The following is a 13,655-nucleotide window of genomic DNA, read 5'->3' on the forward strand; positions in this document are numbered from 1 at the left end:
AACAAGTGCCACGGCCACGCAGCCAAAAAACAGACCGACTGTCCTAAAGTTCATTGTGCACAACCAAAACATGAAACAACATAATAGCACCAATGTTTTAAAAAGATGATAAATGTAGCAGTACAAATCAAATTCTAAAAGCAATTGCACAAAACATAAATTGCATGAATTGCATAAATTGTTTAAATTGTGCCCAAAAATCTAATAAAATGCAAGACCCGCAGGAGGCAATAAACCTGCTTCCTTCAGTTTCCCCCAAAAAGGAGGAGAGAGGGGAGCAAAGCTATCCTCGTAGCCCCACTGATAGCAAAAACCAAGCAAAAATATAGCAGATGTGCATAACATTGCGTGATATGCACTCCTAAACACGGGGGGAGAGTTAAATCTTGCAACCCGCCAAGGAAGGAAATAACCTATCACACAAAAAAAGGGAAAAAGGGTAAATGGAGAGGGAGAGGAAAGAAGCCGTGCAGCCCACTTTTGCAAAATGGGTCAATAGAAAAGTGCAATGGTGTGACAATTATATTGCAGCATCAACAGAGAGTCCACTGAAAGAGGCAAAATGGAATACACTTAGCAGATCACACAGACAGAGACGTATTTCCTAATGGCTTTCCAGATACTAGTGCAAAATAACCACTTTAGCAGTCACAATGGGACAATGTCACTTTATCAATATTAAGTTTCAGCAGAGTGTTTAGCAACGTGCTTGTTTTTTTGACAGCCCTCCAGGAAAGTGTCGGGAAGGTTCTGGGAAGGTTTTAGAGGTTGTGTGTCCAATATACCAATATGCCAAGACTCTAAGCTGTGGCAGAGCAGAACGGATCGGGACAGGATCCATACGTTTAGAATGGAAGGGCCTTGGGGCCACGGGTCTCGTGGATGTCACAAACCAACTATGGACCAGCCAAAAAGAGTGAGATACGAACCAGGCCTCATGAGAGCGGGGCACGCCCGATGGCTAAGGGAGCGGCCTTAGTCTGACTCTCCCTCCGCGCTCTCAGGGTCCAGTCAACACTGACGCGTACTATACATGTAGATGCAGTTTGCCAGTGTGAGTCCCAATGTTGACACCAGCACCTCCACGGCTCAGCCTCAGGTGGAAGTAGACGGACAGGACAAATCCAGCAAATATGCAGAGGCACACGCTCACACCACCTCTGTTCGCCTAAGGACACCAAAGGACTCGGCAGGACTCTGCTCGCTCCGCACCTGCAAATGCTATTTCAGCGGGCAGGCTCCTCCTCAGATGTTAACCGCTTCCTTACCAGAGGCACAGAAACCAAAGTGAAGACTTCAAAGGACGCCAAAGGACTCAGCAGAAATAGATTGTAACAGCTAATGACTTGGCCAACTATGGCATGAAGTACTAGCTGTTAACCCACATTTATTAAACGCAAAATAGCATCAGCATGGCTGACCTCCTTCCTCTTGGCCCGAACCTCCCAGGTCCAACTTGGGTCCTTCCTCTCCACCACTACTCTCTCCTTATGTGGTGTCCCCCATGGCTCGATCCTCTCACCCTGGCTCTTCAATGTCTATCTGGCCCCTTTGGCACACCTGATATCCACCTTCTCCTCCCGCTTTCAGTGTTATGCGGATGACACTCAGCACTCTTTCAGGCTTCCCACAGTCGCCTCTTCTGCATTGCTCATTCCTGACTGCCTCTCTCAATCAGGATGTGTGCTCCTCCAATGATTTCTACTTTAAGCGAGTAAGATAAGAGATCCATCTCATTGGGACCCCTGCTCCCGCTTTCCCTCTCTCTGGCCACCCTCCTTGGCCCCTCTACCCTTGCCTTCCTGCGAGGATCAAAACCTTGGTGTCATCTTTAATTCTGCTCTTTCCCTTTTTTCCTCAAATCACAAACCTTGCCAATAAGGCCCACTCCCAGCTGCCCCTCCTCAGAGGTATTCTACCCGTTCTCACTTTGCCCCAAAAGCTCAATGTCTCTAGAGCTCTGGTTCTGTCCAGGATGGACTACTGCAACAGTCTCTTTATCAATCTGCCTGCCTCTACTCTGCACCCTCTCCAAGTAATCCAGAAAAGGACTACAAGACTTATCCTTGGTCTTACCCAAAGGACTGTATCTCTCCAGCCCTGTAATCTCTCCACTAGCTCCCAGTGGCTGCAAGGACCAAGTTCAAGGCCCTCTGAATCGTCCACAAGGCTTTTTGGGACCGGAGTCCGCACTACATCCAACTCTCTTTGCGGCAGTAACCTTCCTTCTCGAGCCCCCCCCGCTCAGCTACCTTCAAATCTCTAAGGGTCTGACACTTCTCCAGACAGAAAGTGGGGGGTAGATCTCTCTTCTCTGCAGGTGCCTCCCTCTGGAACGGCCCCCTTGCTCCTCTCAGACTTGAGCTGGACCAACTGAAGTACCGGAAGCAGTTCAAGACCCTCTTTTTCTCCTTTTCCTTCTCTCTCCACCATTCCCTGCTAACCCTTTGCCTGATGGGCCGACTGGTTGCTTTGTACCTCAGAGTCTTACTGGTTACCAGGCTCCTCTATGACTAGTTCTCCCTGCACTGTCACCTTGCCCACTGTGCAGTTAGGGGCTCTAATCTGCACTTACCCAGAGCCACACTGCCCTTGTCGCACTGACCCAGATCCTTATTGGTCCTGACCGCACTTCCCACTACCCTCTCCTTTGCACTTCCCACTTCACCCCTCATTCGCACTTGCACCATCTGAATGTCACAAGGCCTAGTAAGATGGTTTGGCTTGTCTCCCCTCTGTCTTCCCTTCCCTTGTCTTGTGAGGCCTAGAAACACTTGTGTACAAGTGTGTTATAAATGCAATATCATATCTTATATCATTATTATCAGCTCTCAGTATAAATGTTACCATGGGCTTCGGGTAATCTGGGTCATGTTTTATAGTGAGAAGGCTATGTGGAAATGAGGGAAAATACAAGCAATTTATCATTCAAGTGTGGATGGGGACTTGTGATGACTCAGAATCCTACCACTGCATTGTCTCACTGCACACCACTTGGCTAGTCCTAGTGATCTAATGTGGTTCCCGGATAATGTATGGACCATATACATTCCACACCATTCACACTCAGCAATTATATTGTGTTGTTCTAAGTTCCTACTTGGTGATGGGAGTGCCAGTACCTGGAGAGGAGAATAATCTGTATTCTATTTTGGAGAAATTAACTCCAACTGCTTCTCCATGCTTCATATTGAATGTCAGCCTTCACATTGGAATGCATGTAGTGTGAGAAAAAGTGCCTTTGAAGACCTTTGAGGTATCCAGTTGCGTGAGGAAATAACCTGTACAGAGTCAACACAGGCAGAATGTTAGGTCTTCCACTGTGTTGCATTTATAGCATCAGCTCAATTCCATAATTTTCAGACCTGCAGGGGAATGCCACAATTTTGCAACACTCACATAAACAGCTGCCCCTTTGCTATGGTTTTCCTCATGTGGGAGAAATCCAACAGGAAGTCCAGAGCCTGAGTTCTAGTGTCAACCCTTTGCTTGTAATTCCAGTTATGGGCCATTGAGCAAATTGATCAGGAATCTGTACTGTTGCAGGAGTTGATGCATTTCACTCTGCAGTATCTTAGTGGTCCAAACAGCTCCCTGCCTGCCTGCCTGCCTTGGAGAACTGTGGGTCAGCCCAAGCTCCAGAGTTCCCAAGAGGCACAGCAAAAATCCAAGAAGGTCTTTGCACAGCCAACGATCCCAAAATGGGGTGCTCCATTCCGAAACACAGGTCTGGAGGTGCCATGACTACAGAGTTTCAGACATGAAATAGAATCATAATAGGAGGAGGAAGCACGTCTAGTTGTAGGATTTATGCCACTCCCTAAAAGTGGCTGGAGTTTACAGTATTCCAATATGCACATATCTGTTGTAGATGTTACTATGGTTTTAATAATGACAACTGTAGCTTTCATTTAGATTGAAGTAAGTATAATCAATAAACGAACAATATACGCATGCGTGAAAAAAAAACAACTTAATCCAAAATACAGTGTCACATTAATCACCTATGTTTTGCTAACATAGACATATTTAGAATGTGTTTTTTGTAATGTTAATATCCACTGAAAATTGAGAATGACCATGCTCATGTCTATTTTAAACAATAGTTTTGGGTAGAAGGGTGCAGGGTGTCCCCTAGTCTAGATTTCAACGTGTTCTCTTTTTACTGTTCTCCTAGGAACTAACTTCACTCTGGCAGAACTAGGCATCTGTGAACCTTCCCCCCACCGAAGTGGCTACTGTTCGGATATAGGAATACTTCACCCTGGCTATTCCCTCAGCACAGGGTCTGACGCCGACTCCGATGCGGAGGCAGGCATGTCTCCAGAGCATGCCATAAGACTGTGGGGAAGAGGTATCAAATCTCGGCGCAGCTCGGGCCTGTCAAGCCGTGAAAACTCAGCCCTCACGCTCACTGATTCGGACAATGAGACTAAGTCTGACGATGAGAACGGTAGGCCGGTTTCCTAAATGTGTCTCTTAATGTATCGGCTGCTCGGGCACTGAGTTGTATCTTTACACCAGAGTTATTTTCTTACAGTTGGTTTTCAAGTAGAGATTTAGTTTTCTTCAAATATGGAATTATATGTGCTGGTAAAGACATTAATAACAAAAGGAAAGGGGTAGCTACACTGGAAGAAACTAGAATTGCCCTGTACACATAATGGAAGTTTGAATCACTAGTATTGCTGATTTCCTTTAAGTCTTGCAAAGAAAAAAGAAAGCTTTCGTTTTGCACATTTCAATTTCCAGATCAAGAATCTCAGTCGCTTTGTTTTGATTGTAAAACTAAACTCTACAAAAGACGTTTGCTTATATGTAGCCAGTTGTATCAGATTCCAATGCTGAATCATAAATGCATTATAATGTGCTGATGATGATTTATTATTACTAGTAATATCATCATTATCATTTTAATAATTACTTTAGACACATATGTTGTGCTTGTTGTAAATGGTGTGGTTACAGTTGGCCTTGAAAGCTGTGATAGAAGAATTAGACCTTCTTGAGGCTAATGCTACTTTGGTATATTGAAAGGGGCGGTTTTGATCTTGGTGTATGAAACTCTACTCCAACCCAGTGTTTAGCTTCATTGTTTAAGTGTTGATAATGGCATCTTTACACCAGGGGAAATATTTGTGACATGATTTGACATATTCGCATAGATGTTGTGCTCATCACATGAAATTTGCTCACTGAACATTGGTGTCCCCAGGTGGGAGCAAAGAGGGGCAATTGTCCCCCCACCCCCCTCGAATGTCTGCTTTTCCCACACACGCCTCCCCCACTGACAAAGAACACTTACACAAGTGTTAAAATGTGCTCCTTAGAACAGCAGTCAATTGTGCGAGTTTACAGTGACTTTATTTGCTAAGCCTGTTCTTTCGGTTGAAAATGTGCCCAGGGGAAAAAAGTCACCAGGTAGGCAATTTATTTTGCCTGCAGCCCTAAAAGCCTTCTCCCACATATTGTATGATGGGTATTATTTACTATTCAAACTCCACTCCAAGAATATTTGGGGAAAGTGCTTGATATTCGTGGGAGTGCGATCTTTTCCATGACAACTTTATCACTGGACACTGTTCTTTCTTCTGGCCTGAAGCCAACACCACGGGAAAGGATGGGCTATGAATTCCATTGAGTTGAGGGCCGTTAATGATGAAAGCAGGCCTCACCCGTACTGGGCATGTCCCTGTTTGCACATTAACATGTAACAGTAAAAAAAGACATTTTCAAAGTGACACCTGCTTCTTAAACATAAATTCACCTCTTTATTTAACTTTGTTTAATTTTTTGTTGACAGTCCACACAAATACACTGCAATTTGTGTGCCCTTCCCTTGAATATTATTGAAGTGTACACATCTAAAGATGTTGTTTGCTTGTGAAACTACTCATTCAAAAACAAATACTTCTATTATGCGGACAACAGTTTTTAGGAAACTGAGCTGTGGGTTCATGTAGTTTATTTTAATTGTAGGGATTGTGAGAAAGACATGGTATCAAGAGCGACAAAGGCTCAAGTGTTATAGTTCTAAAACCTTTATTTACTAAGGTTGCTGGGTTGGTGTAATGCCTAACTGGCCCTCACTGTAAAAGGATGGTTCCCTTAACTGATGTTTCTTTGTGCTGTCCATGTCTAAAAGTCCAAAACAGTAATCCACCAGTATCTAAACCTCTCCTTGCCCTCACTCTTTACAAAAATGTGTTAGGAAGTCTATAAAAAGGAAAACTTAGTGGTTCAACAGAAAATAGGAAACCAAGGTTGGTTTGAGGTAGTATTCTCACGAGGTGTAGTTTGGTCAGTATCACAAAAAATAGTTCAATCAAAAAGGGCTGCTCCTAAGGCCTCCTCCACAGGGCCCTTGCAATATTCTCAAATACTTTGTTTCTTTGGTTCCTTGGGATTCCCTTCCCCAAGCGTCAACGTGTCCGAGTTTAACAGAACAAAAGAAATATAACACAGTTCCTCTTTCATCTTCTCAGGGTTCCCTTCCCCAAGCTTTAAAGGATAGTTCCGGGACTTTTTTTTTATTGTTCCTATGGTTCGGCCATGTGTTTTTAAGCATAAATCGGTAGATCGTAGAAAACTTTCCTATGGACCTTACCCGACTTTTCGTCCATTAACGCACTCGAAAACATCCGCCATTTTATGATAATCCTCTCACTTGCCGCATCGCCCTGGCTCACCTGCTTTTGCGGCACTAAATCAAATCCCCCGCCCCTGAAACAGACTTGATCAAAACATTCATATTCCCCGCCTCTATCCGTGACGTGACTGAGCTGCGTAGGCAAACGCGCCCAGGCGTCTTCTACGCGACTCCACACAGAACCAGGAAATCAACACAGATGAGCTCAAACAACACAGCGCGCCACAATTGGGAATATGAAACTGTACTTTTAAATTAAACCGCAAGATTGTAAATTTGGTAAAGTACATTTATTTGACATCAAATGTTTTGAGAATATTCAGCGATTAGCATTTTTATTTGCACACGTTCCAAAAAGTTCGTTTCGAGGCACACGATGTTCCTTTGCTGTACACAGGGTCTTAGATCATCTCACAATACAGCGCCACAATTCGGAATATGAAACAGTGGTTTAAAAGCAAACGGCAAGATTGTACATTTGGCAAAGTACATTTATTTGACATCAAATGTTTTGAGAATATTCAGCGATATGCATTTTTATTTGTTCACGTTCCGAAAAGTTTGTTTCGAGGCACACGATGTTCCTTTGCTGTACACAGGGTCTTAGATAAATGAATTTTTATTTGCTCTCGATCCAAAATATTTCGTCTTGAGGCAAGCGATGTTCGTGTGCAGTAGACAGGGTGTTGGTTTACGATAAAATAAGCTCTTCGGTCGCACTGATAATCGCATGGCTATTCCAACAACGAGGCATTAGGGCACCACAACGGTCTGTATGTTGCATCTAGCCGTTAGTACCGCGTTAGGGCATACTTGTACTTGGCGATCGTCCCACAAAATGGTCAGGGTGCTAACGTTGTTCACGCGGAGAAGCAACTGGCGATTATAGAAGCCATCCGCCGGTGTCTGGTACTCGTGACACAGACAATAATGGACGATGTATCTATTTGAAAAACATAAAAAAAGGAAATTAGTCTCACCATCAGATCTTTATTAAAATTATTCATTTTATATATTAGGTCTGGAAATTATTTCATAGCTAGGACAGTGCAACTGGGTTTTATACGTCAAGGGGGGCTGTAGGATACTGAGATAGTCCCCCAGTGCAGGGGTTGACAGGGAGTGCAGGTGGAGAGTGGAAGGGCCCAGGACCGAGGTCGCAGACAGTGGACAAGTTGTAGCAGGGGAGAGGGAGAGAGAAAGCAGAAGCAAAGAGGAAGGTTTCCGTAAAAGGAGACGGTTCTCCCCAAGATAGTGCGCGGTACAAAACAATATGCCACATAGAATGAACAAGTACAACTTAACCCGTCTTTAAAGCTACTGTATAGTAATTAAATTGCGGTATAAACTCATCTAAAGAGTTACTTACATTATATTTGCATTTTCCATTGTGTCTGTGCGTAGGGCAGCCCCGAAATACCACTCCTTCTATGCCGACGTTTTATTTCTTCTAATGAACGAACATGAAATGGCTTTCGTTTCTGAAATTATATTCATTATCGTTTCTTACGTGGTCCCGGCCTGTCAAGGTCAAATAACAATAGAACCTTATACTGAGTCGTGGGCCATTCTGGCACCCGAGAAAAAATCAAAGCAGCTGACCTTCACTTTGAATGAACACACATTCCTAGTTAGCTACATTCAGTGTAAGGCCGTCTTACAGGACTTGAAATTTACACTCCATCTTTGCATTTTGTCTGCGTGCTTTGCTGCCCCACAGAACCATAAATACGGAGACATTCTATATTTTTGGAGAAATCATTTTTATTACTGTTTGGTTTAATTTAATGCGCAAATGAACAAGGTTGGATATATAAACATATTCAATGGGCCTGCGAAATGAGGAGACTCGAGAGAACAGACAATCAAATTACAATCATTTAAACCGTGATGTGTATTTCTCAATGAGCTCTTCTTTAGGTGGACATGGAACAGAGGCAATGTTGGGTGGCAATGCAGTTGTCACCTGCACAGGTTCGTTCACAACTCCATTTATGTGCCTATCTAGGACGTCAACAATAAGTCTCTCAATAAACTCATATTGCATATCCTCAAACACTGGTTTGATCACCCATTGTTTACTTCTTTTAGTGAAGGCCTTATTGTAGCGAAGCGTCCCTAAAGTTCCGGTCGTCCTACTTTGTTGACGGCCGACATTATGGTTATGTGCCAAGACCGCTAAAAGAGTCCGATTTATCATGCCCTCCATGCCAAAATGCAATCGTTTTGGCCAGTACTTTAGGCACATATTGTGGAACACCTCCAAATCTCCTGTGTGGCAGAATTCCGTGAGTCCCCTCAAAGCTTTTGTTATAGTTTTATCAAATACAATCTTTTCAATGGCTTTGTGAGTGGGTGATGAAGGAATCAACCACTTCTTCTTCCGTGCCTCCTCTGTGGACAAATGGCCATGTTCACAATTGTGGAAATGTTGGTTCGTGTTCCAGCTGTGCACGTTTGTACAGTGTAGCATTATTGACCGCCATTTTTCCAGTAGAATTTCCAACGACCCTCCACATGTTTTTGAGCTCCACCAAAGATGGTTGCTGATTGACTTGGACCACTGTGAAATACCTTGCATATCTTTTTTTTTACCTGCAGCCGACAATTTTTTATTGATTGTTTTTGCAAGATGCCAAACGTCAAATTGGTGATTTATATTTTTGTACTCTTCTCTCATTGTCTTGGCAATTGAAACGTGTCTGTCCGTGGCTATCAGGTCGATCACCATTCCCCGCGATTGTAGTTCTTGCAATGATGCTACAAAGCCAACTTTCTCCATGGCCACTGAGGATGTACTTTGTGACACCTGCACAACCACCGAACTCACAATTTTCTTACTTTCCATGTCCTGAAAGTGGTAGGTGCAGTACTTGGCTGAAAATCCTGGGCTGTCGCACTGTCCATCACCGGCTAGCCTGAACCGTTTGCCCGCGAATGTACTATCAATAGACATTTTTTCCATTCTCCAAGCTTTGCTAATGGCTGGAAATAGATAATCGGTTTGGTATTTGTAGAACTGAGTTTTCGCAATGAAACGGATTCCCACAAACTGAAAGAAAGACTCTAATTTTTTAAAACTTGAACCACTAAAAAGTGCAGCCGCTGCACAAAGTAGATTGCCTGCTGGCAGTTGTCCCAGCGTGGGTTGTGCAGACCATGAGAAAGGTTGATATTTTGTACAGGTGGCATGTATTTTAAGGTTAGTGCCTCGAATTGCACGAGTCACATTAATCAATGGCTCCCCACATACTTCCCCACCTACCGAATGCCCACATTTCAACCGAATAATAATATCAATCAAACAACTATCGAATACAATGAATTTGGCCTCTTTCCTTATACTGTCACTCTGCATCCCAGCTGGTTCGGCCTGTAACGTTGAGGACATGTCACTCACATGAAAGGTAGAATCTCTGATATCGTCTTCCGCTATGTTCAGTGATATTGAAGGTGTTTCATTGTAGTCCACTTCATTCTCTTCCATTGCAACATCTGTTCCTTCTCCGGCAATGGGTGAATAGGACAATTTCTTCAACTTTCTCGCGGTCTTAGTTTTTGCGGGTGTGGATTCTGTGAATTTATCTCCAACTGCATCCGAACTACCAGGAGGACATTCACTATCAATGGCTGGTGGTGGTATAGCTCCGTTGTCAATCACTTCATATTCTTCCCATTGGCACGATGCATCTCCAGTCTCAAGTCCCTGCCAAAAGGTTTGACAAGCAACATCTCTCGTTCGCTTCACTGTCTGTGTAGATCTAGTTCGTACACCCACTCGCAACTAGAGGACAGATTGGAAAAGGGATGTTCAGTTTAAACACAACTTACAGTATTGAACTATTAACAGTGAAAAACAACATAATATTGTGACCAGGACACTAACCATCTTTTGCTTTCTTTTCTTTGAAACTTTCTTGTCTCGAACTTCAACATCAGGACGCTGTTTCTCCGACTCGTGTGTGCATGTCTCCACTTCCTCTTGCGCTGCAACGACTACATTTTCATGATAAGCACATCCATCACGCACTAACGCTCCATCGAATCCCTGAAACATAGAACTTTCATTAGTATGTATAATAATATCGAAAACACAAAATGTACTTGGGGACCAATACCCAAGTACATCTCAATAGCAAAACACGAATGAACGCTTTGTGTAGAACATTCAAACGACAATTATTCACGCATTGTTGATCTAGTTAGATGGAACTGTCAAGATCCATACCTCGGGCTCCTCATAGACTTCCATTGATGATATTATTGAAGATGATGCTTCAGTGACTCCCTGAAACACAGTAATTGCATTAGTATGGTTTTCTATTTTGATAAAAAGAACAGAAACTTTGTGCAGGCGTGAACGGCTCATCTAAATAGACCTGCACAAAATATCAGTTGTCTAAAATAAATAATGGATATGTAAATATGATTCAATTTGCTTGATCGTTGGAAGTGTCACCACCCAGAGATCTGCATCAACTACTAGGGGTGATGTTCTTGTAGAAGAAGCTCCGTCATCTCCCTGAAACATAGTACTTGCGTTAATAAAGAAGGAAGTATAGCGGATGTAATCACGTCATATGATTTTGCTTGATCGAACTGTCAGTATCCATACCTCGAAATGCATAAGAACATCAAGGGACGATGTAACTGCGGTGCACACTTCTGCAAGCTCCCTGAAACATAGGACTTTCATTAGTAATGAACACAAAATTGAAAAAAGAAGACACATAGGAGGGCGACGGAACTGTCCTGAAACGTACCTCGAGCATCTGAGTGACATCAACGGTAGTCGTCAATACGTTGGACTCCTCAGCATCTCCCTGAAAGACAGTACTTGCATTATTTTGGATAACAATAATTATAACTGAAAACAAAGACTAGAGGACGAGTACAAGGGTGTACCATTAGGTAACATAATTACACGATAAATTAAAACTATTGATTTACATGCCTAAAACAAGTCAGTGGCAGAATAGCCAAGTAAGATTACCCGATAGGCGCATGAAGTGGCTGATGACTGCAATAACGACACGGATGGAGAATCTTCCCCCTTCATATTGAGTGGATACATAAATGGGAAATTATTGTTAGCTAATGCTACACACTACCGCAAGGCCAAGAGATAAATACGTAAACTTGACTCACCAGTGTAGGGATGTGGACGAATAGAGTGGGAATAGCGGTTGAGAGCAATTTACGCCTCGCTCGCGGTGTGTTCTTCTTTATTAGCAATGATGTGGAGTACATGTCAGAGGTAAAGTGCCTGCTGCAGATGCGGTATCGATCACCCCTCTTGTCCGCAAAGACCTCTAGGACTCTACTTTCAAGCTCAGACGGTGGATATCCGCAATATCGGACCCATTCTCTTATCTGATCTATTGTCTTAGGGAAAACATGCATTATAGTACCTTCAGATTTATTATGGGTCTTCGAAGGGCAACCGCCAATGGAACAGGCAGGCATTGTGGAAAGTTCTGAAAAGTAAAGATCAACAATTCTCTATGAATACCAATGTAAACTCAGAACATGTGACTAGTTCCTTGCATGTACTGTCTTGAACGAAAAGAAATTGGACGCAAAATGATTATGGTACATGGCCTTACCTTGACGAACAAACAGTTAGATGCAGGGATCAGAGTAGTTTCTTGTCGTAGAACAGGGAGCAGTTCACAGGTTGCAAACTGACGAGTTTCCTCGAAGTGGTCACGGAAGTTCACAGAGACGAAGAGCAGATAACCAGCACCTTCACGGGTTGACTAGCAAAGCGCAAAGAAGTGCTCATTAGAAATATGAAGTGGGTTATAAAGAATTCGAAACAGGGGTGTGTTTGTGAATGAATGACGTGTATATGTCGTGGCATTATGTGGATTGCAGGGGGCCGTCCAGCGTGAGGGGGGATGCTTGGCAGGAGACACGGGGTCTGGAGGTAGACATGGGAACAACAACCCATGCTCTATAGACCACTTTGAAGTGTACATGGTCTTTGGCACCTCTTGGCCTTTATCGCTCCCTGAGTGCTCCAGTCGCCAGCACAAGTACCCCGGTGCGAACTGCCTTTGATAGGGCGGGGGGTGGATTGGGGCGGTGGTCGTGCAGACAAGACTCGTTTGCCGCAGGGCCTCACCAAGGAGAGGCCATCTAACTGCATGTAAGAGGCTGGCTGCAGGATCTAGTACATGGAAGGCAGGGGGGTGAGTTTATAAATACCTCACCCTCCCAGGAGAATATATGGGTGCAGTTCACCCTGGAGACCCTGGATGCCTAGGCAGTTAGTCAGCAGCAGGCTGGCCTGTGGTGGCAAGGCGGCACGGGCCAGAGGTGGTCATCTCTGTACCCGGTGCCCAAAAGGATGATTTATTATGATCAACCATATTTACCTATAACCATGTTTTGTATCAATAAAATGCAACGGCCTTCCTTTTATTGCCAACGCTTGAACAAATCAAAACAACCATTGTTAAAATATATATTGGGTTTTATTTTGGATCTTAATTTCAATTGAACATAAATAATAAACATTACACATTGTAAATTTGCGGTTGCAGCACATCCAGGGAAAATCCGCGGTATTGTCCACTGTCGCTGGGGAAATGTTGTCTAATGGCAAGTACCGCACAGGCAGGTATTACTCTCCGAACGCGGTGTCCGAGCCTCCCGTGAAGCCACCAAGTGAAGCAACGATAGGCCACCAGCCTGTACCACCTGTGAAAATGAATGATGCAAACTGTATTAAAATGACAAAACTTTCTTATCACTGTCGATTCAGGTAAAAAATGTCATTCTGCTTTGAAAAAAATTCTATCTAGAAAATGCACAATATGGAACGAATGTACATGCATTCGAATGATATGTAGATGTAATTTTATATGTGGGAGACGACCATGACATAGTAGTGGCATCACTGACATCACAACCAGAGTATACTTACTCGTTACTCGGATTACGCGGACGAACAGTGCCGCGAAGTTCGTGCATAAGCACCATCATCATCCTCAACACGGTC

The 13,655-nt window shown here is 43.6% G+C and overlaps 1 protein-coding gene across 6 annotated transcripts in view; it reads left to right on the plus strand.

The window, feature by feature from the left end:
• The window catches only part of TENM2 (teneurin transmembrane protein 2), a 3,863,575-nt gene that overhangs the window by 1,102,813 nt on the left and 2,747,107 nt on the right, over nt 1-13,655 (plus strand). For all 6 annotated transcript variants that reach the window (XM_069654289.1, XM_069654288.1, XM_069654292.1 and 3 more), the window contains one exon: nt 4,178-4,453. In XM_069654289.1, the coding sequence (XP_069510390.1) occupies nt 4,178-4,453 (276 nt within the window). The remainder of the gene's footprint in view (nt 1-4,177; nt 4,454-13,655) is intronic.

This window comes from Ambystoma mexicanum, chromosome 3q (genome assembly GCF_040938575.1).
Source record: "Ambystoma mexicanum isolate Mex_15411 chromosome 3q, UKY_AmexF1_1, whole genome shotgun sequence".
NCBI classification, from domain to species: domain Eukaryota; kingdom Metazoa; phylum Chordata; class Amphibia; order Caudata; family Ambystomatidae; genus Ambystoma; species Ambystoma mexicanum.